General features: G+C 37.1%; 1 protein-coding gene across 3 annotated transcripts in view; it reads left to right on the top strand.

Annotated features, from left to right (window-relative positions):
• Positions 1 to 25358, top strand: part of GRID2 (glutamate ionotropic receptor delta type subunit 2) — a 679111-nt gene that overhangs the window by 460407 nt on the left and 193346 nt on the right. For all 3 annotated transcript variants that reach the window (XR_010027765.1, XM_063156612.1, XM_063156611.1), the window contains exons 5-8: positions 1584 to 1637; positions 9426 to 9599; positions 14474 to 14635; positions 22477 to 22596. Coding sequence is in view for 2 of the 3 variants with exons in the window: in XM_063156612.1 (XP_063012682.1) it covers positions 1584 to 1637; positions 9426 to 9599; positions 14474 to 14635; positions 22477 to 22596 (510 nt within the window). In the remaining variant the exon portion in view is untranslated. The remainder of the gene's footprint in view (positions 1 to 1583; positions 1638 to 9425; positions 9600 to 14473; positions 14636 to 22476; positions 22597 to 25358) is intronic.

The following is a 25358-nucleotide window of genomic DNA, read 5'->3' as shown; positions in this document are numbered from 1 at the left end:
AGAATGCAAGAAAATGCCAAAGCAGCACACCAAAATATCATGTTGATTTAAACTATGGAACTCCTCATAAATTAATGTGGACTCTGATTCCTGCTAATGCTATTGAAATTTTCCAGAAAACTGAAGTTTTCCATTAGCAGCTATGGCTGCTAATCCCCCTCATTTCTGATGGGTGCTGTGAGAGTTTCAAATAAGGAATCAGTTATACACTGCTGCTCCTGCTTTCCCTTTACCCAGGTCTCTGCAGATCAGAATTTCCAATCTTGCCTTAGCATTCTGCTAAACAAGCAGTGACCCTAGTTCTAATGGCCTTTGAATTAATAATGAGGTTTATCTGTGTGAGTTTTTTTCAATGCTCTTAAGATTTGTGGCCAGTTAAATTGTCCTCCTTTGGACATGGCACAGTATAAATTGCCGCCATCCTTGGCAAGTGATTTTTCTGTTGGTTGTCATTAAAAGCCAATGGTCCAAGTAATAAGAGGCCAGCACTAGGCATCTAATTGAACACTTAAACACTGTTAACCCCAAGATTTGTTTCTGTTTTTCATTGGAGTTTTTTCTTTTTTCTTTTTTTTTTTTTTTTAAGGTATATTCAATACAGTTTAAGTATCCAGTAGTTTTGAGTTGTGAATCAAGATGAGCATGGTAACTATACAAGTAAAATTGAATTAATCTGTGTTGAAAACTTTTTGCATGTTAATCCTAATTCAATTTCATGTAGAAAAGAAATAAATTTAAGGTGTCTAGCTTTTTCCAGAGTTTGTTTCTGGCCTCCCTTTTGTCAATGATTTCTTTCCTACCTAATGAAAGAAGAGCAAGTGTATTTTTATCCTCTTCGTTTGCCCTGTGAAATTGATTGAAAAGTGACTTGCCACAAAAGTGTAATGGATTAAGGAGGGACAGGACTGAGTGAAAGATGATTAGAAAGCACATGTTCAGTCCAGCATAAAGGCAGGTCATGGACAAATTTTCAGCAAAGGAAAGGAGAAGATGTATGAGAGGAGGATGAGAGGCCTTCTGTGCATGGAACCTGAGACAGGCTATAATTCATCATCCCTGTGACAGCCTTCTTTCTCAGGAGAGCCCTTTCCTTCTGCTCTTTGCACTTCTATGAACTCTAGCATTTGTGATGTGGGGTTTTTTGGTTTGGGTTTGTTTTCTTTTTCCTTAATTCGGAGACTTTCAGGGTAGGTATACACTGGAAAGGCCTTAGAAGCAGGAAATACAGAAATCGTACAAAAGTCACTCAATATTCATTTTCTGCCTTCCTCTCTGTTGCTTCCTCTCAACACATAGTGCTAAAGCAAAAATATTTTCATTTTTCTCCTCAGTCAACTGAAACATATTCTTTCCTGTGATGCTGGCAATGAAATGTATTTCCAAGTTTAATTGACAAGTCAAACAATAACACAAATGCTTCTGCAGCATGGTGCTAAAGGTTCTCTATCCTCAGTTCAATAGCAAAAGTTCTAGAGAGCATGTGCCTTAGTTTTTGTCATTTGCAGAGAGCATCTATTTAATTTTTACTTTTTTCTGGCTTTCCCAAGCAAGCTGACTGATGGCTGGTTTGTTCTCTGTTTCAGGTCGTGGAGACTAATTTGGTTGCTTTTGACTGTCACTGGATCATTATAAATGAGGTAACTGTCAAGTGAACATTGTTGTGAACCATGAATCCTGTTTTCAGCCTTTCTGACAATATTCATGCTGATTCTCCCTTTGCCAACAGGAAGCAGTAGCTATGACAAAGTTCAAGCACAATGAGGGAGTAGATGTTGCTTAATAAAAGTAGAATGACAGGTTCTTGGCTTTTGCTGGTTTTTCTTGCCTGTTTTAAATGGAAGTTCCTCTATGAATAAATAGAAAATAAACTGGAAAAACCCTCTTTATTTCTAAATATCTCAAGAGTTCACAACTGAGCTGACTGTTTTCATAGGATTTTTAGGGCCTTTTTTATTATGTAATCTTTTTTGGTGGAGTCCTTGCATTTTGTTTATATTTCAATGATTTTTTTTCTTAATTAAAATAATAATCATAATAATAAAATCCCATGTTTCCCTTTGCTTTATGAATTCTCCAAATGTTCTGTGATGGTTGATATCCAAACCTGTTGATATTAGTGGGAGGCTCTTTGATAGGCTTCTGGATTAGGTCATATGTAAATGTTCATAAAGGGAAAACAGTAAGTTAAATAGAGATTCTGCTTTTACACTGTGAAATAAGTTCTCCCATGAAAGCTTGTCAGCTAAAATATGACAACTCAATATGTGAAGTAGTTTTGTGTACAAAGTATTGAACACTGCAGTTCAGGTTTGACAGCATTCAGGTTTTTGTAAAATAATTTAGGTGGGAAATATCTGGATTCCCTGAGCAGATGACTGTCTCCTAACATGTTAATCATGCAACTCCTGTGTATTCTCAGAATAAAAGACTGCATGTAAATTCCATGTCATAATACCTGGATTTACTATCAACTTCTGTTTCCATACCTATTTATTGGATTTTCATTAGTATGCTCTGCTAAACTGGTGGAGTTTTAACCAAGTTTTTTTTTGAGAAAAATATGTCTCTGGAAATGCTGTGTAAACAAACCAGGTCCAGCATAACCATTAGTTTGGGCCCCGCCTTGCTCCTGACCAGGGCTGTGTGTATTTTCCAGCACTGAATGGGGCTTTGCTGGGAGAGAACCCAGCTTTAATCTGCAGGTGGTCATGTGAACCACATACATGTTTTCTTTTTCATGTCTGTATAAACTAGAATTCACTTCAGAGTAAACAGTGAGTATTTTAAGAGCATCGACTGAATCTAAAGCTGTCCTCTATAATCAGTAGATGGGACAGCAGTTTCTTAGATAAAGCTCAGATTTTGGCTTGCTGTTCAAGTTAAAGACACTGCCATTGATTTTTTTGTTTTAAATGTTACATGCTTTCTAAAAGATCTAAAGAAGGTGCTTGCATTTAGCTGTTTCTGCTCCTTCACCCTCAAAAATTACAAAACAAGACTGAGGATCCATTCCTAGCATATATGCTTTCTCTTTGCTTTTTATTTAGAAATTAGTGTCTCCATGGGAAAAAAGAAAATCTGGTTTTTAAGCATTGTTATTTGCACATTGCAGCAGCTGAAATGGCAGAGCAATCAAAGTGGTTACCACTCAGCTGCCTTCTCCACTCCAAAACTCTTTCTCTGGGCTGCAGTCCCAGCAGCAGGAAAAGCTGAATGATCTGTGCAGAGAAATACACATCATCCCTTCTTAGTCTGATAGTCTTGTATATGAAAAAGATGAAAGCTGTGATTAAATTTATTCCAACAAACTGCTCTAAACCATCGTCATTAAAGTCTCTGCATCTCATTCAGTAATTCCTCTTTTCTCTTTCAGAGAAAGTGAATATGTTTAGTGCTATCCCAGCTTAATCTGCTTCTGGTCCTAAATCCAAATTAGGTACTTAGGTAGCTTTCTAGCTCTGTTTGTTTAAAAATGCAAATAATTTCAATATTATGTGGATGCAGAAATCATATTAGCAATAAATAAGATCAGTAGATAATACTGCAGCAAGGGTTCTGCTTTGCACAATTTTTCCTTGTCACTATGCTCAAATTAGAGGAGAAATCTACATGTTTCCTGAGTGTTTGATGCTGGGTAATTGCTTATTGCAATGTTTTGCCAGTTCAGTAACGAGATTGCAATGCCTCTATTTGGCAGTGCAGGATTTGGAAATGCAGAGATTTGTGGCCCCCTTTCTGTGTGCTACATAAACCAGCTATCTTTATGTCCCAGTCTGTCTGAGGTGGTCATCTATTACCTGCTGATGGCCACAGCACCTCCATATGACTGGGAGATGATCTCAGAGCTCTGCCCATTTTCTTGCTTCTGTGAATCTTCTGTGACAGCTTAGACATCAGTGCTTGAGTGCCTGTATTGGCTAAATGACACTGTCAAATAAGTAACTGTAACACTGCTTCTCTGGCCTCCTAATTTGAAATTCTAAAATGATCTATGATGGTGAAAATGTGTTATTCCGCAAATTGTGCATCTGATTCAAATAATTCCTTGCCTTGAGATAGCAAAAGAAGTTGGAATTGTCTTTCATTTTCCATCTTTGTGCCAATGGAATGCAACCTTCTTACCAACTATAGTAATACAGTTTTGTGATCAGAAATCAGTTTAGGCTTTGTGAGGCAACATCTGCTATTTTAATTGCTCAGACTAAATGCCTGCAAAGAGTTCCTTAATTTTTATTGTCCCATTACTTGCTACCTTATGCAATACAGCAAATTTTCTTGAAGAGTGTGTTTCATAATGTAAGTGTGGGAGGAGGGGGTTTGTTCCTATAAAATGAAAGAATTCATAATTTGCTAAAACATAATGCATCATATTAGACCATAGGAAATAATGCAAATCTCTTCTGATCAGTATAGTAAGCTGAGAAAATGCTCTCTAAATAAATGTTCCTGTTTCTTCAGGGCCTTAAAGCAGATGTTACAGTTCTTTATTTAAAATTTGCAGGAGTCATAGATTTGAATGTAGTCATGATCAAATATGTCTTAACAAAATGTGAGAATGGATTTCTCACACTCTTTCTCCTTCTGTCTGTCTTTCCTTGCTTCATTTCCTCTGCACAATAGTAAATACAGCTTCAAAGTTCCAGTATGAAAAATTATATTTCTTTCATGACTCTTAATTCACTACTGTACAGTAAACGTAGATTCTATCTGGTGGAGCTGAAGAAGGGGCATTTGTAGGATTTTCATCACTTTACCTTGCTCTTTTTAAATGCAAGTAATGTCCTTTTTTTCCATTTTAAATCATGTCTCTCTCGAGCATTTTCCTTTGTTAAAACATTTAGGGTTACCTCACTATTATCTAGCTATACCTAAGGCTGCCACCAGTTCTTCATTGCTATTGTTTACTGAAGGACACTCCCAAACACTTTGCACTGCCTAGAGTTGGAATAGGGAGGTGTAAATATCAATGCTGCTTTACAAAGGATTGTTTGGATTTCATCTGCTATAATGTGGTCAGTTCTGACCAGATCTATTCGAATCAGAATGGAATGAGTGCACAGGAAAGCTGATTTGTGTAAGAAAAGAGTGGAAAAAGTTGGCTCGGTTGGAACAAAGACTAAAAGAGGATGTGCTTTCTGTTTATAAACACTTACAGAATGTGAATAAATGCATCATTGTCAAGAGCCAAAGGACAAGGTTGACACAAGAACAAATGAGTTCAATTTGTGCTTGAGTAAACTGAGGTCAAAAGTTGTTAAAATGTTTCTAATTACCAGAGGCACCAGAGTCTGGAAAAACTCCTGCTTGATGAAAGAATGAAAACAACCTCCAGTCTCTTTTAAAGACCAATTTATGGGAAAAGGTCCAACAGGTTTGCCCAGCAAAGCACAAGAGAGGACTGGGGGACCTACAAGGTCATATTCAAAGGTTTTATTCTTTTTGATGAAGACTGTTTCCTAGGAGAGGGCTTGTCCTTGGCCCATGTATTCACCTTGTTCATCATGTTTCAAGCCCAATGCACTCCACCATGAGTAGGAATGTAGAGCATAACCATGTTTCAAGCTTGAGCAGTTATATCAGGTCCTATAATCACAGCTCAGTTCCAGGAGCTCGTTTATATTCAACATTTTTGTATGGATAATGATTGATAACGGCATTAGAGCTTCACTTGAACCCTTACATTTTCCACTGGGTCGGTGGGTCTGAAATGACACCCTCTTTGGAACAAGTGGGCAACCAAGTCGCCAGCTCCTGGCATTAGTGACAGCTAATGCACAGATGGAGAGAACCCTGCTTTCTCCAACATCTTGGATTTTTTTTCTCTGTGAAAGCTAAAAGTTAGTTTCTCCCTGTCCTGTCAGGTTTTATTCATCCTTTTCTGCCAAGCCTACAAAACATAAGGGAGATACATAGGAGCAAGTGATGATGCAGTTCAAAATCTGCTTTTGGAGAAACCTCTTGGAGGTTCATCCAGCCATGCTTTTACCTCGACTTCTCTGTAGAAAGTGCTGAGAAATTTGAGAAGGGCATAAATGTTCTCTGGCGTGGGCAGTGGCAGCCTTGAGGCCTTCAACCACCCTTTTTTCCTCTGCTGACTTTTGGATAAGGAAGGAACACTCTCCTCTCTGAGTGTCAGGATTTTCTGTGATGAAGTCCTGGTATGCACTGGAAAATAGTGTGTGTCCCCTTTATTATAAATACTGGAACCATCTTCTTGGCCCAAAGTAAAGATATTTTCATAACAAAAGGTATTTTTGCCTTTTTTCAGTGCTTAATACAGGAGCATGTAAATAAATTCTTCCCCTCCATGTATCTCACTGCTGGTACAATTGCTCTGTGGTAAATATTAAGTCTCTGCCTGGGCTGCTTATCTTAAAATAATGGGACAAATATTAGATGTCCAGTATGTAGTCTTGATTTCCATTGGAGTCGTGCCTTATATGTCAAGATGATTCTCTTCAGTTCTTGTTTCCTAATCAATCTGTAAATAGTTGTTAATTTAAATCCGAATTTTTTCCCTTATTTATTTGCCTGCTTAGATGAAATGTACATCTAATTTTATCTTTGTTCCATTTGTGGCAGGGCAGTCTCCCCTAATTCCAAGTTCAGACCAGCAAAAGAAAGGCTTGGAACTATAAATTGAATTTTTGATGAAAAAAAAAAGAAAAACAAATAAACAAAAAGCACAGCGAAAAAAGAAAAACAACCTCACATAACCTAGCCTAAATTTATTCAGGTGCCAACTCAGTTCAACTTGGCCAACTTTATAATTTTTTTGACATTCGACGCTTGTATAACATTTCATCTGGCGCACTTATATTGTTACACTGTATCCTCCTTTGAAGTGCAAATGAAAATTGTTTCCTCTCATACAATAGTTGCTTTATATAGTTTTCTTAAGTCAGATCCAAAATTCAAGAATGAGAGATGATATTGGAGAGTCATTATATAAAAGGCTTGTCACTCAGTCGATGCCAAGTATTTAAAAAATGACAAAGAAACACATAGCAAATGACTAATGTTGAATTTAGGGTTGCATGGCATTGCTTTGTTGTCAATCTAAAATCTGGATTTATGGTATAATGAGCATTTAAAATAATAGCTGTCACTAATCCATAGATATATGTACCTCCTTGGCCACCACACAGAAATGGCTTTGGTGTTTCAATTCTGTTATTATTTCCCAGGTGATGTATAATGGCATGAGGTAGTAACCTAGAGGTTAAAATGAGAACATTCTATTCAAAATGCACCAAAAAGTGCTGAATACAGAAAACATCAGTACATTTTTATGGCAGGCAAGATAAATGCTTGAGGATTTGAAAGTCAAAATCTCTTTTAAAGTAGTACTTGGCAATATAATGTGGCCATCCAGGTGTCTGTTTTTACATTATTAGAGCGAGTCTAATAATCTTGGTGTTACAGTTTGGATATACTGTGTAATGAAACCAGGCAAACTTTTTTAAATCCTCTGAGAAAGTATATAATTTAAAATCAAGATTAAAAGTTTCTTGAGCTCTCCTTTATGGTTATATTGAAAGTATTATTAAAAAAAAGAAAAATATATGTATTGCTAAAACAGCATTATATATATATATTTTTTTTTACCTCACAGCTAGTGAAATGATACAGGCTAAATGAAAAGACAGAATCTTAAGCTGAGATAAGCCATTATCTGTGGTACATTAAGAATTAATCGACCAGAAATGTAAGATATTACACTGAACACAGCTGATGCTCTGTTATTTCTCTTTGCAGAAAAAAAAACTGTATTTCATAAAGAACATTAATAATAACAGATGAATTCAGAAACTATGATAATCTGTGAAGGCAAATAAAATACTTTTACTGTAGTCAAGAGAATAGAAGTTATAATTTACATCTCACATATATTTCTTTCAAAATTAAAGGGAAATTATCAAATAGCAGTATGTCCAAACTAGTTCCTTCAAAATAATGAAAGGGTATTATACTGGAGCAGGAAAAAAAGCCAAAATAACTGGGGTGGTTGTCGTAACATTTAAAGAGCTGCTTTTTCAAAAAGCTTGGCTTCATTTCCACAAGAAAGATTCCATAATTTGAGATCAAGTCTATCCTGGTGTCTCCTGAATTCTTCAATATGGTTATGGATCAGGAAGCAAAGGCAGAAAAAGATGGTGGCATTTCATTAAAGGTATTAACAATGCAGATGTGCTGTATCCCTTGGAAAATTACAAAGCTATATATACACAAATAAAAAAAATATTCAATAAACTGTGGTTGTATGCAGGAGAATATTAAGTGCAGGATGCCAGTAGGAGCCTCTTGATCCACCTCCCTTCCTGGGGCATATCCACAGTTTTAAATGTCTGGAAAGTTTGGGGCGTCAGCCTCTGTAGCTAAGACAGATCATGGACAGACAGTTCAGCTTGGTGAGAAAGAGATCCTGGTTAAAAAGATGGTACACATTTTAGATTATTTATGCAATTTTACAGGAAAATACAGACACAAAATTATCTTGAAAGCTAACAGCTATTTGAATCACCAGGAAAAAAAACATGTTTAACTAAAGTTCAAGTTCTTATGTGAAGGTTGGAGTCAGTTGCTGTTGCTCGGGAGCCTGTGTTCCTCTTATTCAACTTCCCTGAGGGACTCATAATTCAACAGTGTAAAACACCATGTTCCCAACCTGCAGGAATTTCTGCTATGTAAAATATGTTTTTCTGGTTCCCTAACCTGTCTTAAAGTTAATACTTCGAGCTTAATATTGGTGGATTTACTTAGCTATTTTTTCTTTTAAGTATTTGTCTGTAGAGCTGAGTGTTCAGCTGTAAGCCTTAATAGGTACCCTGTGGAATAAAAATTTGCTTTTAAATTAGGTCTTGCTATAAACAAGCACATTTATACCTAGAATGCTCTTATGCATTTTCTTTGCCCTTTTAGTAAATGATTTCTAACTAACACATTGTTTATAGGTTCTTGATATTCTGAATCTAGGAAATGAGCACTTAAGGCCTGAAACATGGTCTCTACCTTCACTGCTCCTGAGCAATGCTGCACTCAGAAATACATCATGCTATGGCCTCCTACTGATTTACACATTATCTGTCAAGGATGCTTGAAACAGTTTTAAGTAGAAAATCAGAAGAGGTAAAAGCAGAGGCAGAGAACAGCCCAAATGAAACAGCTATTAAAATACAAGTATTTGCTGAGGTCTGAGCACAGTACACTTTGAACTTTTGCAGTTACGGGTGGTATTTGAATACCACCAGTTATTTTAATGAGCATGCACATATTGGTTTTGAGGCTGTGGTGGAGTCTGACAATACCTGTGATTCAATCAGAGGCCTCTTCGTCCACTCAGGTTATTTTTTGTTTATCATTTGGTGATCACGTTTCTGAATTTTGACTCTGATACGTATCCTCTTCCTTGCCTTCTCTTTCAGGAGATAAATGACGTGGATGTGCAGGAGCTGGTGAGAAGGTCGATTGGGAGGTTGACAATTATCCGACAGACCTTTCCAGTCCCCCAAAACATAAGCCAGCGCTGTTTCCGTGGCAACCACAGAATATCTTCATCACTGTGTGACCCCAAGGACCCCTTCTCCCAGAGCATGGAGGTACCTCATGCACCAGTCTATCCCCACCTGGAAACTCTCTTTCTAGATAACTTCCAAGTTTTCCCCCAGGGGCTATCTGTAACTTACTTTTCACGTCCTCTCTGACATGTGGTTTAATGGCTCATGGCATGACAAGGAAACACCTGGAGCTGAGGAGGGAGTGAATGTCTCTGATGAGGAACAACAGCTTGCCTGCTCCACAGTAATAGAGATTAACATCCAAACAAGCAACCTGGTCTCCAGGTAGTAGGGTAGTCATTTTGTTGCCCTGCTCAATTTTAATTTTTGTTATCTCACCCAAAAGAATTTCCTCCCTGTAGTCAATGTCTCCCGAGTTGCTGTGCTTCTCTGAGCCTCAAATATGTTGTCAATAAGAAATTCATACTGGGAGCACCCACATAATTGCTTTCAAGTGCCTTGGTATATACATCTAAATCTATATCGAAGTGCCAGGGAGGCCCTATTTTCAGTGTTGTTAATCACAAACTACAATTAAACTATAATGGGTTCCTACTACAGGAATTCAGCAACAGGATCCCTATCCTCCTGACTTCATACAGTTTTTCCAAGAACAAGTCCTCTGTGTCTCTCATTAGGTTTCGTCATGACAAAGCTTAGGCAAGTTAGAAATGTGAAATTGGCTCAATATGTTGATTTTACTTTTGGGGTTTTTTCTGTAAACATTTCTGCAATTGTAGAAAGATGGCTACATATTATTATTTTTAGCAGTGGAGGGAGGAGCTTATCCGACCCAGCAGCTAAAAGCAGCCACCTCATGGTTCTGAAAGGGAAGAATGAGAGAAAACAATGGGAGGAAAATCGGGAGGTCTTCAAGAGTGTCTGTTTAAAATGGAAAAATATAAGGGACAAAGTGGGATAGTCTTGTCCTGTTTCAGATTAGTTGTAAGAGCCTTTGTGTCACTAATTTTAGTTCACAAAACAGCCAGCCAGCAATTATTGATGACATGAAAAACTGGCTGTAGCAGAGAACACAGTGATCCTATTAGAGTTCTCAAAGCAGGCAGGGCTGTGTGGTGCCCATTGATGCTTAGGATATATCGACAGACTGTTTCAGAAGTGCAAAAATCCTTTAGGCTGTGCCGTTCTGTCATGGCAGCATGGTCCTGGGGGAACTTTTGCCAGTCTATGGCCAGTGTGTTCAAGCTGAGAGTGTGATCACACGCAGGAGTCAGAGAGTGCAAAGAGCAGTTCTCATGAACAAAGCTCCGACTACAGCAAGGCAGAAAACAAGAGCCACATGTCAGTGGGATGCTTTACATTTTGATTTGTCTTTCTCTTCAACTCCACTTTTATTTTCACCTCAGCAGTTGCATGAATCTAGGAAAGACAAGTTCTAGAATTCAAAGTTTAGTCTCGACAAATTGGAAAATTCCATTTAATTTGTTAGATTGGATCTTATGCCTTAACCTGTGTGTCCTGATCCTATCTATAGCTTGGAGAGCTAAAATGTTCCTACTGGAAGCTTTCCTAGTATTTTGGTTCAAAGGAATGATGGAAGCTGGATTGGTTTAATTGTTCTGTGAAGCTGAGTTGCTTTTTTCATGCTTTCCCTGAGATGGCTGTACTTCATTATTTTAGCTGAGTGAGACAACATTATAAACTGAAAGGAAGGAAAACTCTGACACAATTTCCCCTGTGCCTTCATATGATGCACAGTCCTTTGAGTAGCTGTGGGGTTTGTTTGCTGCTTCTTTGTTCTACCCAACAATATTATAAATTAGTTTCTAATCCAGTGGGGAGCTGGAACAGTTTATAAATTGAAATTACTAAAGCTTTTTTTTTTAATGACATCGAAGTGTGACTAATCAGAAACATTCTCTGGAAATTATAAGGGTGAATTTCTTTATTTATTTTTTTCTGAATTACTCCCCCTAAAGTCTGTGGGAATAATTAATTTTTTTTCAGCATCTTTATTAAAACGCTGAAAAATATCCTGGTGAAAATGTCTCACTGTGTTTTTGGAACTGCCCTAATTGAAACATATTCTATAAATTTGTATCATTTTGAAGGCAGAAAGTTAAAAGCTGGATTGACAGAAGAATTTAGTACTGCAACCCTTTTGTCTAAAAATTATGTGCAATATTATAGGTACACATAAAACAAACAGTGATAATCCAGATTAATCATTCATCCTTAATCTGATGCTAAATACCTTTCTTCCACACTCTGGATAAAATAATCACATCTGAACTTTAAATTGCATTAACAGAAGGTTATGCAGTTGAATGCTTCTTGGTAATGTGAGTGTCCAGCCCTTAGCCTAGCAGAGTAAATAAAGGATTAGTAATGGACACCAGGCAGTGCATTAAATGCCCCAGTAAATTTATGTGGGGAATTAATAAAGGTGTAAAGTGACTTTAAATTACAACCCCCTTCTGTTCATCAGGACAGATATTAACGAAGCATACTTCTGGAAGTGACAGGGAAGGGTGATTTTGAGAAACAGGAATTAATTGTAGGGTCTTTATCATTGCATTATCAGTGATTGATTGCAGTACATGTTAAACTCAACTATTAGTGAAGGACTAACAATGCTTAATAACTGCTGAACTCTGTCCTCCTGAGCCCTGTTAATTCTTGATGAAGGCCCAGCTATATTACTCTTAGATTAGTGAGTGCATCCTTCCTCATGAACTGTGACGATTGTCTTCTCTTCCCATGGTAGCAGGTTACAGAAGTTACCTTGAAAGCAATGTCATTTTGTTGGGACATGATGACTTGGCATCCACAGCCCTTCATGTACCAATTTAGTCTCATTAGTGACCTTATTCCCTCTGCTTTCCAGAGGTGATGTGGGGCTTTTTTCTTTCCTTTGGCAAAGACTTGAATAGAAAGAAGCTTGCCTCACAGCCCAGTGATAATTCCTCCCCTCCCAGTCCAAAAAATGTCCCTCTGGTGCTGACTTCATTGGGGAAAACACAGTTTTAGCTGAAATACTTTGAATTCTTTGTACGTTTACAATATGCAGGCAAATCATCCCAGTTGTTTCTAAAATGCTTGATTAACCTGGGCCCAGATCCTCAATCCATGCTTTTAATCCTTCCATGTACAGTGATGCCTGGCCCGTGCATCTGAAGAAAGCAGATTTTGTTCCTGGGTGAATACCAAAATAGAAATGTTCACAGCCACAGGATGAGCTCAAGTAAGAATAAAGAAGCACCTTCTTTAGAAGAAAGGCACAGTGAAGGATCATTTAAAGAAAAAGGGCACTAAGGATCAGGGATTCTGTGAATCTGTGCTACTAACAGAACAGTTAGTGGATGACACAAGCAAAGCCAGCATAAAGATGGGATTTTAAAAAGGAAATAAAAACATTAAAATATATTATGTGGAGAGGACTAATTAGGCAGGAAGAGAGGTTTTGGGGGGGTTTTCCAGCTTTTCTTCCCCTTTTTTAAGGTGATATGTGAATTTGGCAATCAGTATCTCAGATCTTCAGCGTTATTGTGCTTCCTTGCCATATACCCCCCTCCCAATAGCTGCAGGGCTTTCCCAGTCTTTGGATATATTTAAAAAGCAGACTAGGGCTACTAAATTCCCATACTTTCCATTTGTAAGCTTCTTTCTTCTTTTAAAACTTTAAGCACACTACCTATAGCTGTGCAAAAAAACCCTCACGGAGAGCAACCAACATAGTCCACAAATCTGAGAAAATGTCTTTTGGCTTGTCTGTGACCGATGGAGAAAAAATCCCAGCAACCTTGCCTCAAATTGCCACTGGCTAATTTGCTGTCAGGCACTAGGAATTTTCTACAGAGCCCTTTATCATGCACCTGAGGAAACTGTGTTTCCCTCAATAACTTTAGATGACCAATAGGTTATCTAAAAATAATATTCCCAAAAGTCCTTTTCATTTCTGAACATAATTTTTCTTCATGAGAACCTCTGTTCAGGACAGCTGAGGTTTCTTTTTATGATACTGTCAGTAACTTAAATGTTCCTGCCATCTGAGGACAGCAAAGACTGATGTAAAACTATATTGTAAATTACTTGTTTCAGAAGTCTTCATGTGTCCTGAGCTTCTGTTCTTTTACTTTTAATTGTGTCTTTCACATCTGACTTTGCTCTGTGTTCATTTAAAGCAGGTACACAGAACTAAAACATGGTTAAGTGGGAGGGGCACACAAGTGATTGCTCTTCTTGAATTCCACTGTTCTGCTTTTGATCCCAAACTAGAACTTCCTCACACTGTATGCAGCTGTGCTCACAGTGAACATACACACATGTACTCTGTAAGAGTTTCGTCCTGCAAGCAACTAGCAGCCAATGTCAAACACTCTGACAGAAAACACTCTACATCACAGAATCAACATGCAATTGCACACTGACAAGAATTTCATTAAGTCTTATTTCATGCCAGAAAGTGTCAACCAGAATTGACTGCACAAATCAAGAGCAAAATAACACAACAAAATCTATTCCAAATTTTCAGATTTTCTGCTTTTCAAAAGAGCAAAACAGCCTTGAAGATAATTTGATGGTGTCCAAAAATCTGGTGATCTGAAAAGTTGAGTTTCACAAGGAACTGGTTAAAAATAAAAAGAAGTCTGTTTATGGTCATAAGTAGAGCTGTAAGTCTGGCAAGTGGAGCTGTGCCAGTGGTTGGGCTGCCTGGACTTCTCATATGTGTGTGGTTTGTTTAGTGTTTATCACTTTTAGCATTACAGCCCCCAGCTGCAGATTTTACCAAAGCCCAAATGTGGGACATTTTGACTCTCACAGATTCTTCTTAAAACCAAGTGAAGTATTTAATTACCAGAGGGTTATGGGTGAGGCAAAACAAATGATCAATTCTGGCTGCTAGGAGGATACTACATAGCTATACTAATGCTTCCCTTTTGATCTCTTTACAGATTACAAACCTGTATATATATGACACTGTCCTTCTGCTAGCAAATGCCTTTCACAAGAAGCTGGAGGACAGGAAGTGGCACAGCATGGCCAGCCTCACCTGCATCAGGAAGAACTCTAAACCCTGGCAAGGAGGGCGATCAATGCTGGAAACCATCAAAAAGGTACTTTTTCCCTGTGTTTCCTCATCTTTGATTTCTAAAATACTGACCTTAGGCAGTATTTCCTCCTGAGGTGAATATTACTCTTATCAGTATAGTTTTTATGTATTCACAGTTCCTGAATGGAAGTAGTTGTTATTTGGCTTGGATTGTTTGGGTTTTTTCCATGTCATAATAATCATATTGAAATAAAACCAACAAGTTTGTTTACCTAAACTACCAAAACAGTTGGATGCTCAAGGAAGAAAAAGTATCAAAGGTGAACATGTGTCACCATTGAAGAAGCTTCACAGGTTAGGAAGTAAAGAAAATAAATTTACTATTTTGTTTGCAAAAGAAAGGAGAAAAAATTGTAGAATTTCACTTGGGTAATGTTCTGCGGAATTCACCATCGCACTGCCTTTGACGTTAATAAAGTGAAATCATAGAAATGGGAGTAAGGAAACCCCTAAATTATCTACCCTATGTTCTGCCACTGCAAAACCGTCCCTGTAACTGTAGGCACACACAGTTTGTGGTGATTGGGGTGGGGCTGTGTCCAGCCTCATCCCCATGGGTGCAGCTGTGAGCAGCAGGTGAGCAGCACTGACAGCAATGAGCCATGGGGTGCCCAGGGGCACTGACCCATCACCAAAGGGAACAGAGGGCACACAGGGGCAATGGGTGTAAGATAAGGATCTAAAAGGTTGCACAGAAGAGTATTAAAGGGCAGAGCTTGCAGACTTCTGTAGTGGCATGGTGTTACTCTGTATGGGCTAATGCTTGAAGCTGTCTGAAATTGTATGGTGCTACTGTGTGTATTTTGGTAATCTCAACTGCAAAGTGTAACAGACTCAATACAGCTTTATCCAGTGTTGCTGCTTCTCTGTGATTTTTATTTCCTACCTTAATCCTTGTCATGTCCAAGATGTTTTTCCTGTTCAGTCTTCAAAGATAATTTCTCTTAGTTATTTCCTTTCTTCGTGATGTGTACAGCCTCCACATACTTACAGACAAATGTAACTTTCCAATATTTAGTCAATATGAACAGGTTGAGAGTTTGCCCTTCCCTGTAAGTTTTTTGCCTCATTTTCTTTATGTTATTGATGTCTTTCATAAAACTGCCTCCTCATTTGTCTGCATACACTTCCTGTTAATGCATATTTACATTTAAAGTGCTGGTGTTGTAAACACAGAGGAAAAAAAAGGACGGTAAAAAAAATTAAAATGATGCTTTATTTATGGCTTTCACTACAGGACATAAAAATAATTTAAAATATAATGTTGTCTTGAGAAGTTGCTATTCTGCATTAGGTATTTAGCTTTACCAGAAATTATGATGATGCAGGCAAAATGTAAGACTCCTTTGAACACTGCTTATATTTTACCCAGTCCCAGGTTAATCTGCGTTACCTCCAAAATGATAGTTCAAGGATTTCTTTGGTATCTGCTACCACTTTCCATTCTAACAGTTTGAACTCATGAGACTGCAAGAATAATCCAGGACACATTTCTTATTCAGGGGCAGGAAAGGTCTTTAAGGGACTCCAAACTGAATTGCTCTTGAACTGTCTGAGCAATTTCCAATTCACTTTTGGCAGTCCCATGTATTTTGACCTATGATTCAGGCAAGCTGGTTCTCTTCTTGCCTTGGATTTTGTAAATACTGTTTCACACTTTTCCATTTAAATGGCCAGGAGAATTATGAAAGCATTCAAGAAGGCAGGAGCAAGTGGAAATTCCAGACTTCTTGTTAGCTTGCTAAAAAATTAATCAAATGCCAAAGAAATTCCTGATCTGTGCAGCTAACCATGGGTCCATCCTGTCACTTTTGGGTTTCTCTGCTATTTCAATTAGATGAGTTTGATAAGAAACTATTTTATTGGTGTAAATTGAAAAATCCAAATACTCTTTACACTGCATTGTGCTGACAGAGATTAATTTCTAGAAGTAATGTGCTAAAATTGAAAGTCAAAATTTAATCCAAATGAAATATAGAAATTTTACTTTGTGTGGATGTCAGTAGCATTTCAATCCATAGGCAGGGGAAAGCTAAAGATTGCAGCTGAGAAGTGGAATTGCACAAAAACAAGAATTCTGTTTTAGTTTTGTGGCCTACTTTCTCTTTTTCTCTTTTCTTTCATTAAAGCAGTTGTGTAGAAGAGCCATGGCATCACAGCTGTGTACTTTTGAAATTAAAAATTTGGCATTGATGAATGCCTGATGAGGTATCAGAAAAACAATTCAGAAGTAATGAAGGGAAAAAGGTCCTCACTTCATCTCTCTTCCTGAGAATTCTTCCCTTTCCCATCTTGTCTTATTATTTAAAGATCTTTTCTCTCCTATTTTCCTGGAGAATCCTCTAAAATCAATTGAAATACAGGTTGTTTTTTTTTTATCAAAAGCATACCAGTTTCCCTTAATTTTGAAAGAAAACAGATGCAAGTTACCACTTGGTATTAAATAGTTTCCAAATTAAAGTTCTTCATTTTGAAATCACTACTGTTGCCAGTGGTGATGTACAATGAAATATCATAGTAATATATTGATGTAATTCAGGGTGAAACTACACTCTGAGATTTCTTAAATACTCTTGGAAAAAGAATTTCCATCCTCTGCAGCACCTTAATTCACCCTTCATGGTGACCTGTATTGCAGAGCTGAAATAATCACCTGGTCTCTGGCTGTCCCTCCTCTCAGTGTAGCTTCACTAGGAATCAAATTATACTCCAGTACTCAAGGTCTTGAAGGGGAAAAGAGTTGAGAGTTTTTCTGAAAAGATCCAAAAACAGGAACATCTGGCAGTGTTTTAGCTGCAGAGGGAGACCTTTCTTTGATTTCTGGAGGGGGAAATGAGAAAAGAGATGGGAAATCTCTATTAAGCCACTCTCTGAAGAAGGTAAGAGAAAGGGTTGCTGATGTTTAACCTACAGCAGCAATTGTTAAATTTGTTACCCTGGTGGTAAATAAACTGATTTCTTTTTAGAGAACAAGCTAGTAAAGGATAGCAGGCAATGAGAGGAAATTAGAGTTTCCAACATTTCTTAAAATTGCAAAAAAGCTGTCTAAATCATTCCTTATTGTCATTTGTTACTTTTCACTGCTGAGTATTTGACTCATGCATCGCTATTTCTACAAACAGCTACAAAAGCGTTTTTTTCTTTGTGAATTCAGCTGATTGGACAAAGCCTAAAGAAAACATTTTAAGCCCACCACAATTATTTAAATCTAATATCTGCTCCTGCCCATCCTGGAACTGAATAAACAGTTAAATTCATCAGGAAATACAATCCTTCTAATGAATTTGGCCAACTCCAGCAATTAGTTTAAATTCACGTCTGTAATGGGATCTATCCCTAAACACAAGCTCACTTGTTTATCTCTCAGTAAAGCCATTTCACAGTTGGAGGAATAAGTATCACTAGAAAATAATTCTGCTTTGGGAAAAATTAATCCTCCTGAGTAGCCTGGGAATGAGTGTAAGTAGGATTATAGGGAGGATCAACTCAGCAAGATGGCATCAAGTTTCTGCAAATACCTCCTCTCACACGTCCCAGGGCTCTTCCAGTCACATTGGTTTAGCTCACTAACAGCAAATTTTCAGTGCTAGCAGCAGCACAGAGCCTGTCCCTTTCTGGAAAATGAGCTGTACCTCTTGCTGTTTCGTGAATCATAGGTGGGATTGTCAACTAGTCCTGCTCTCAGAAATGTCAGTGACGCTCAGTGGTGACACGCAAAAAAGATGCCAAATTGTTTTTCAGGTAGTGGATTGGATTGTCGGGGCTAGTTGGAAACTCAATAATGTTCTCAGGATCAGACTTTTTCAAGAATAAAATGTGGAATGTGTGTTTACTGATTATAGCATTTTTTCTTGCCTCTAGCAGGATATAGCCTATTTCTTACCCTTAATTGCAAAATAGCTGGTACCTGAAGAAAAAAGAGGAAGTTTGAACAGAAGCTGAGACCAAGTAAAGTATTTTATAGCTGATGATTGGCAAGCTGACATTCCCAAGTGAGGTCCTGACTGCTAGGTAAATAGTGCTTTCTTCAGGGACTTACAGTATAGCAGTGCCTAAGCACATATAAACTGTAGTTTATCTTGCCAGTTTAGATGGGACTCAAGTAGGCTTTAATTATATTACCAAGCTTTATAACAGCTCTGCAAACCCAGAGCAGTGATCAGAATTCTAAGTAAAACATTTTTGGCCTAGCAACTGACATTTCACTCTTCAGTTGTATATGTGTCATGAAATTGCATGGTTGCAGCTGAACCTCAGAAGAATTTGAGAAGGTAGATAACAAATATATCTTCATTCTTCCCCAAATAGCATTGTTTCTGTGAGTTAAATGGAATGAAAAATTTATTTAACTCTTGGCTGTTGTCATGATTAACACTAAAATCATTTGGGAAAATCTCATCAGGAAGTTACTGCATCATTAGCTGTCATGCAGATGGTCATTTCCTCTGTGATCCCCTTCCTCTATGCACTAGCAGAGGGATAAAACACATGCTGTAAATCAAATGTTTCAGACAGATCCACACTGTGAAAAGCTACTCACAAAACTGGAGCAGCATCCTGAAGATCTTCCTAGGTGATATTCTGCTCCCCTCTGCCAGCGCTGAGCAGCACCCAGAGTTGTGTGAGCCTTGTGGAAAGGCTGTGGGGGACCATGAGGAGCAGTGGGGAGCAATTTCAGGATTGCATGGCCTGCAAGTTCAACAAGATCAGTCCCAGACAGGGAGGAGAAACCAAGACCTCCAAGAAATTCCTATAAATTTAGTATTGTTGCTATTATATGGATGGTTCTTTGCTGTTTTGTCTTTCTGCCTCTTCCCTTCCCAAGCTGGCAGCATTCCCATTTTGATGGGAGCTCTTATTACACTGTTTTATATGTACACAGTCTAGGAGAGGGAGCTCTGATTAAGACACTGCTAAATGAGAAATTTTCAAAGAAGGATAGATTGCCAAAGCAGATAAATGAGAAAAAATGTTGTTGTGGTCAAGACTGGATTCCAGACAAATAAAGCTGATGGACTTGGAATTTGTATCTTGCCCTGACAATTGCAGCCGTTTAAAAATCAAGTTAAACAAACTCATACAAAGTTTCTGGATAGAGATCAAATTCAAAACATCTTAGGTAATTCTGTTAACCTGTGCTGTATGTAAGGAGACATATATTTCCAAAGAATCCTGTGTTTTCTAAAGAAATCGATTGATTGATTACTTCAAGTATAATTGAGGTTAAATGATTATTTGAGTTATTTTTAATTGTATTTACTCAAATAAGGACAAAGGTTATAAAAGTAAATTTAAAAGTTTGTTACAATTTTAAATTCTATCCCAAGTTTCAGAAAATAATTTACGTTTTAACTCCGTGTTCCTTAAAGTATTGGGACTGCTCTCAGTCTGGAACAAAATGTCACCTAAATTTTCTAGATTGAAAATCCTGTATTCTTCATTTCTATTTTCTGCTGTACAAAGCATCTGTGTGAAGAAATTGTAATGTTTTTTGTTGAATATTTCCTTTCTTTTACCACTTTGTTCCAGTTTCCCCTTCCTTTTTCCAAGTTCTGCTTGTGGATCACTTTACATCATGGTACTGCTCAGGTTGTCTATACCAATTTAATTGATTTTCAGACTTTAATTACCTCAGACCCACAGGTTTAATACCCAGTGTGAGGGAAAGTTTTAGGAAGCAATATTTCCTATAGGAAATATTCAGTATAATATAACCACATCGGTATCTGGTAAGGTGTCCAGATGGAGGCTTTGAGCAATCAGATGGGCATCCCAACTCGTACAGGTCTGTGACACTTCACAGGCATTTCTCCATCTAGTGTTCTGTGAAACTGTGCCTTAGGGATTCAAAAAATAGATAAGAACCTATGAGAGAAAAGGTATATGGAACAGGTTTAGGCTTCTGGTCCACGAGTAGGATGAAGTCAAATTTGAGTTGGAGTAAAAGGTTTATATTTGTGTTACTCAGTTATTTACCAAAAGATATCTTCAAGTGATTGTGCGGGCAAACACAAGTTCACTGTCTTTACTGTGGACCAGTCAGAGGTGTGCTAACCCCAGTCTGAGAGCCACAAAGGTCTGGTTAGTGCAGTATAGTAGTCAAGATAAAAAGGAATCAGAGTGTCTTGCTAACCACAACATTAGCTGAAATTCTCTGATTTGCAATTGCCAAAGTCTTCCTGCAAATGTCTGTTTTGATGTACCCTTAATCAGGCTATTGGCTTTTTTCCTTTCTTTTTTTAAATTTATTTTTCTTCTAGTACAGAATAAAAAAGTAAATACTATAGAAAGAAAATTTTATCAAAAATATTTTTCAAATCATTAATTATGTATATACAAAGGGTATTTTATTGGTGTTAACTGTAAATGGCACTCATAAAATAGTTGTATTATCATAATATTTTTATTATTATTTTAATATGTAGTTATTTATGTATTATTCCCTGATAGTACTAGTTTCTAGTAGTCTAGTAAATTCTAAAATTATCGTCTCAATGATTAATTTCATTACTTTTGTTACAATCACAGTAATGTTTTATAAAAGTCAAAGAACATTCAGTTATTTCAGAGCAATCTGCAATGGAGATGCAAATTTTGTATTCCTTCCTGGATTTTGTCCAGACTGAAGATTTAAGAATAGAGCTTTTAATATGATTCAGCAAGGCTCATGTGCTTAGCTAGATAGTTCATATTGCAAGTTTCTCCAGTTTATATAGAAAAGTTCCTAGGTGAAACAACAATCACAACTGCAAAGTTCTTGCCTTATGTTTTGGGGCAAAACTATGCATTTCATGTGGTTTCACACCAGAGGCAGATTTTTTTTTTTTTTTTTTTGTACATTCTTAAAATATTTTTTACAGGTCTGGTTTTTTGGTTTTTTTCTATTTTCGAGGGAGAGGGCTAAGCATCAACTTTCCCTTCAATCTGTAAACTGAAGAAATTTTTGAAGGGTAAAGGTTTTCATTATCAGCATTTCACATGGTTCTGTTGATTTTATAGTTTAGGTCATCACAGTTCTTATACAAAGATGAAATGTGTGTCACGTTGAATTTACTCTGGAATAGATTTTTAGTATGGCTGCGGCATTTATAGCCCTTTCAGCTCTAATTCTTTGTGGGGATTATTCACTCCAGTGTTTCATCTCTAGTGTTTTAACCCCTTCCAGCAAAACTGTAGAAACATTAAAACAAGCTTGAGGAGATGCTGCCTTGTTACTCGTGTCATGTATTCTTAGTACAGGATAATTGGGAGGAAAGAGAAATATCACTGCATTCATCTAGACTTTGAATGAATCCCTTCTTCATTTGTGCAAATCACATACTTTGAGCTCAAAAAGCACATAACTTGGTCTAAACCTCAGCCTGCCCTCATGAGGAAGTCTTTCATGGGGGAGAAACAATTGAGGGGAAAAAGGTCAACAAACATAACTCATTTTTGTGCAATTTCTTGTATGTGTTTAGCTTTGCTTTCACTAAACTTCTTTGCAAAAAACTAGTTTTTATTTTTTTAATTTGTTGGAGTTGAAGTGTCCATACATACATGCTGATGGGTCGAAGAGCAAAAATTGGAGTCTTAGCAAATATGCTAAGAGTAAGGCTTGTTTGTATTGACTCTGCTTAGCATTGCTGAGTTTAATTCTTCTGGGAACAACTTCATTCTGATGCAGGAATAATTTAAGCTTCAGAATTTTTAGGGAACCATGGTCTTTGGAAAACTGTCCTAGTTCTGGTATTTACCTATTTATTCTGCATAGCTGGTGCATGAAGACCTTCAAGAAACTAAAAGTTGTTACAATTACTCACTTAGAAGTTTTCAGTCAATTTTCCTTTTTGTTTTTTCCAATAGGGTGGAGTAAATGGCTTGACTGGAGAACTGGAATTTGCAGAAAATGGGGGGAATCCCAATGTGCATTTTGAAATTTTGGGGACAAACTATGGAGAAGATCTTGGCAGAGGCATCCGCAAGGTGAGGCTACATGTATTCAAATAAGAGATTGCTGATCTTTTCAAAACCTTTCTTGTGTTCCATGTTAATAGAAAAGCATTTGGCGGCAGATAACATGGTGTTCTGTATTGTGAAAGGAGTAAGACATAAGAGAAAAGCTTTGAACTTTGAGATGGTCATCTATTTCATGATTTCAAATTGGTCTTGGAGCAGGTTGTGTTGATCAAGATACCATTTGTAATGCAGAATGTGTTAAGCTGCTGATGGACTGTCCCAAAAGACCAGTGAAAGCTGTTGTTTTTAACCCTTACAAGCCCTGTCCAAAATAGCATATCTTACACTGAATAATGTTTAGAGCACCCAGACTGGTCCCTGATACTTGGTCAAAGTGGGATGCCCCCCCTGCTAGATGATTAAAATTCATAGCGATGGAAAGAGAAATTCTCTTGTAGAATAGATAACATTTCTATAGCCTCTTCATGAAATAAATACGTGGTGTTTTAATAGGAGTTAACTTTTACAGAATAAGTTGATGTTATGTACTCAACTGCCAGACACAGTCCAAAGGACTTACATTTTTACAGGGAATAGCATTTATGTCCAGCAGAATTACTCTTTCTTGGTATGTGAGTTTTGCCAGTTTAAAACTAAATTTAAGTCCTGTGTAACAAATGGTGGAAACATGTCTCTATTTGCAATGAATAGCCTTAACTTTGAAAAACTGCTCATCTGGTATGGCAAAAATCATATGGCACTTCACAGGTAAACAAAATACTAATAGACTTTTCCAGGAGCAACTCTCCTTCAAAGATATAGTTCCTGAAAAATTCTGAGATCTCTACATTTAGTGTATCACATCGTACTGGGTTTTCTAAAGGAGGAACATGAAGTGATTGAAAGGAAATGAGAGTGTTTTCTTAATATATGTAAAGTGGGTCCATGTGTAAGTGTCACTTCATGATGAAGTGCATCATTTGCCTGCATACCTTCTGGAGCAACAGATAAGTATGCTGAAAGAAGGAAGAGATAAATAAGAAGTGTAAAGTGTCTAAAAACTGAACTTTCTCCTCCACTATCCATCAGAATTGTTATTCTGTTTGTGCTCTTTCATCTCTTGCCAATACCCTAATGTACACATGGGCCTATAGTTATGCCGCCTTGTGCAGAGGTCCTGACAGATGCTTCAGAAACTAGACAGAACTGGATCTGGTTGATATTTGGAGGTACCTTACAGAGAGTCTTTGGAGACCAGAATGTTGGCTAAGTCCTTATTCCCTTACATTTAAATTCTGTCTGTTTCAACATATTTTGATTTATTTTCCATGCTATGCACTGAGGAGCTATTTATTCCTTAGAGCTGCCTTCCTAAGACAAATCTATGTCTCTTCATTTAATTTATTTGGTTGACTTTGACTGGGTTGTTTTTGACTTCAGGCCTGTCTGGGTGAATGCCTGAGTGAAGCACTAAGCTGTGTTCTTTCATTCCCAAAAAGATAGAAAAGAAAGAGAGACTCGCACAAAGATCTTGGAAATATAGAAGTACAAAAAACTTCCTGGCTATTCTAACTCTTTTTTGATGGTGTGTTTAGAATTGTACTATTAATTTAAGCTATGGTAGAGTTTGATTTTAGAGCAGATATTAATGACTGTGATCACACCTAACTTGTGTAAAACAATGGGGCAACACAAACAGGTCTTTTGAAACCTTCCTTGTTTGCTCTTTATGATAGTTCAAGAACAAAGAGACATTAACTGCCCTTCGAGGGAAATGGATTTGGAGTTGGTCAAAGAGAGTAGGGCTTTGCTCAGAACATAATGAGGTGATGAAACTCATCATCATACAATCCTGTTGAGGAGAAAAACAAAGTTTAAAATTAAACTAAATACTAAATATATACTAAATACTAAAAGTATGTGGGATTTTCTTTACATTTGCCAAGATGAGCATTTAAAATTAAATTTAGATATTATAATAAAATTTTCCTGTTGAAAAAAATAGCAAATGCATCTCTGTAGAGTTGTGTGATGCACTGCAGCTGGTTAACGAGAAAAAACGGTCCAGAGCAGAACAGATTAAAACTGTTTCATTTTTTGTTTCCTAAGCAGCACTCAATAATCCAGAGAAACCTTTAAAAAGAGGTGTACAGAAAAGAATTTCTTTAGAAGAAATGCTCTGTATATATTATGAGATGTGATAATTGTTCTTAGAAGTTTCTTTAAAAAAAATTCCAATAATTATTTCAAATTTTTGCAATAAATTGAGTGAGAAAACAGTTTTTGCAATAAATTGAGTAAGAAAACAAATTATTTTCTAGTGAATGTCAAAGGGTTAAAAAAACAAGGTTCGGTTCTCAAAACAATCACTTCAGAGACAGAGAAGAAAATTTTTAGGGGAGTTTACTATTTGACAAAAATTCACATTTTTTATCTTGGATTAAGATTTACTTTACAGTGTATGAGCTACTAGTGTTGGAAACAAATCACAATAATTACAGCAGTCAAATATATTTTTTGTTAACTACTCTAATTAAAGTACACTTCAGATTTTCATGTATTTAGTGATCTGACTGCAGAACTACCTAAGCTTTTCTTTTCTCAACCCTAGTAGAAGCAGCTGCAATTAGCAGACTGACTGAAATTTCTAAGCTAATGCATCTTCCCTAATCAACATATTTTCAAGTACTTTTATAGGAGATAATGAAGGGTAAAATCATTACAAAAGGCCCATTGAAGTCATTGGGACCAGAGATTCCAACCAAGTGAATTGTTTAAAGAATTGCTAT

The sequence above is a fragment of the Melospiza melodia genome, chromosome 5 (assembly GCF_035770615.1).
Source record: "Melospiza melodia melodia isolate bMelMel2 chromosome 5, bMelMel2.pri, whole genome shotgun sequence".
NCBI classification, from domain to species: Eukaryota; Metazoa; Chordata; class Aves; order Passeriformes; family Passerellidae; genus Melospiza; species Melospiza melodia.
This window is presented reverse-complemented; position numbering and strand designations above follow the sequence as displayed.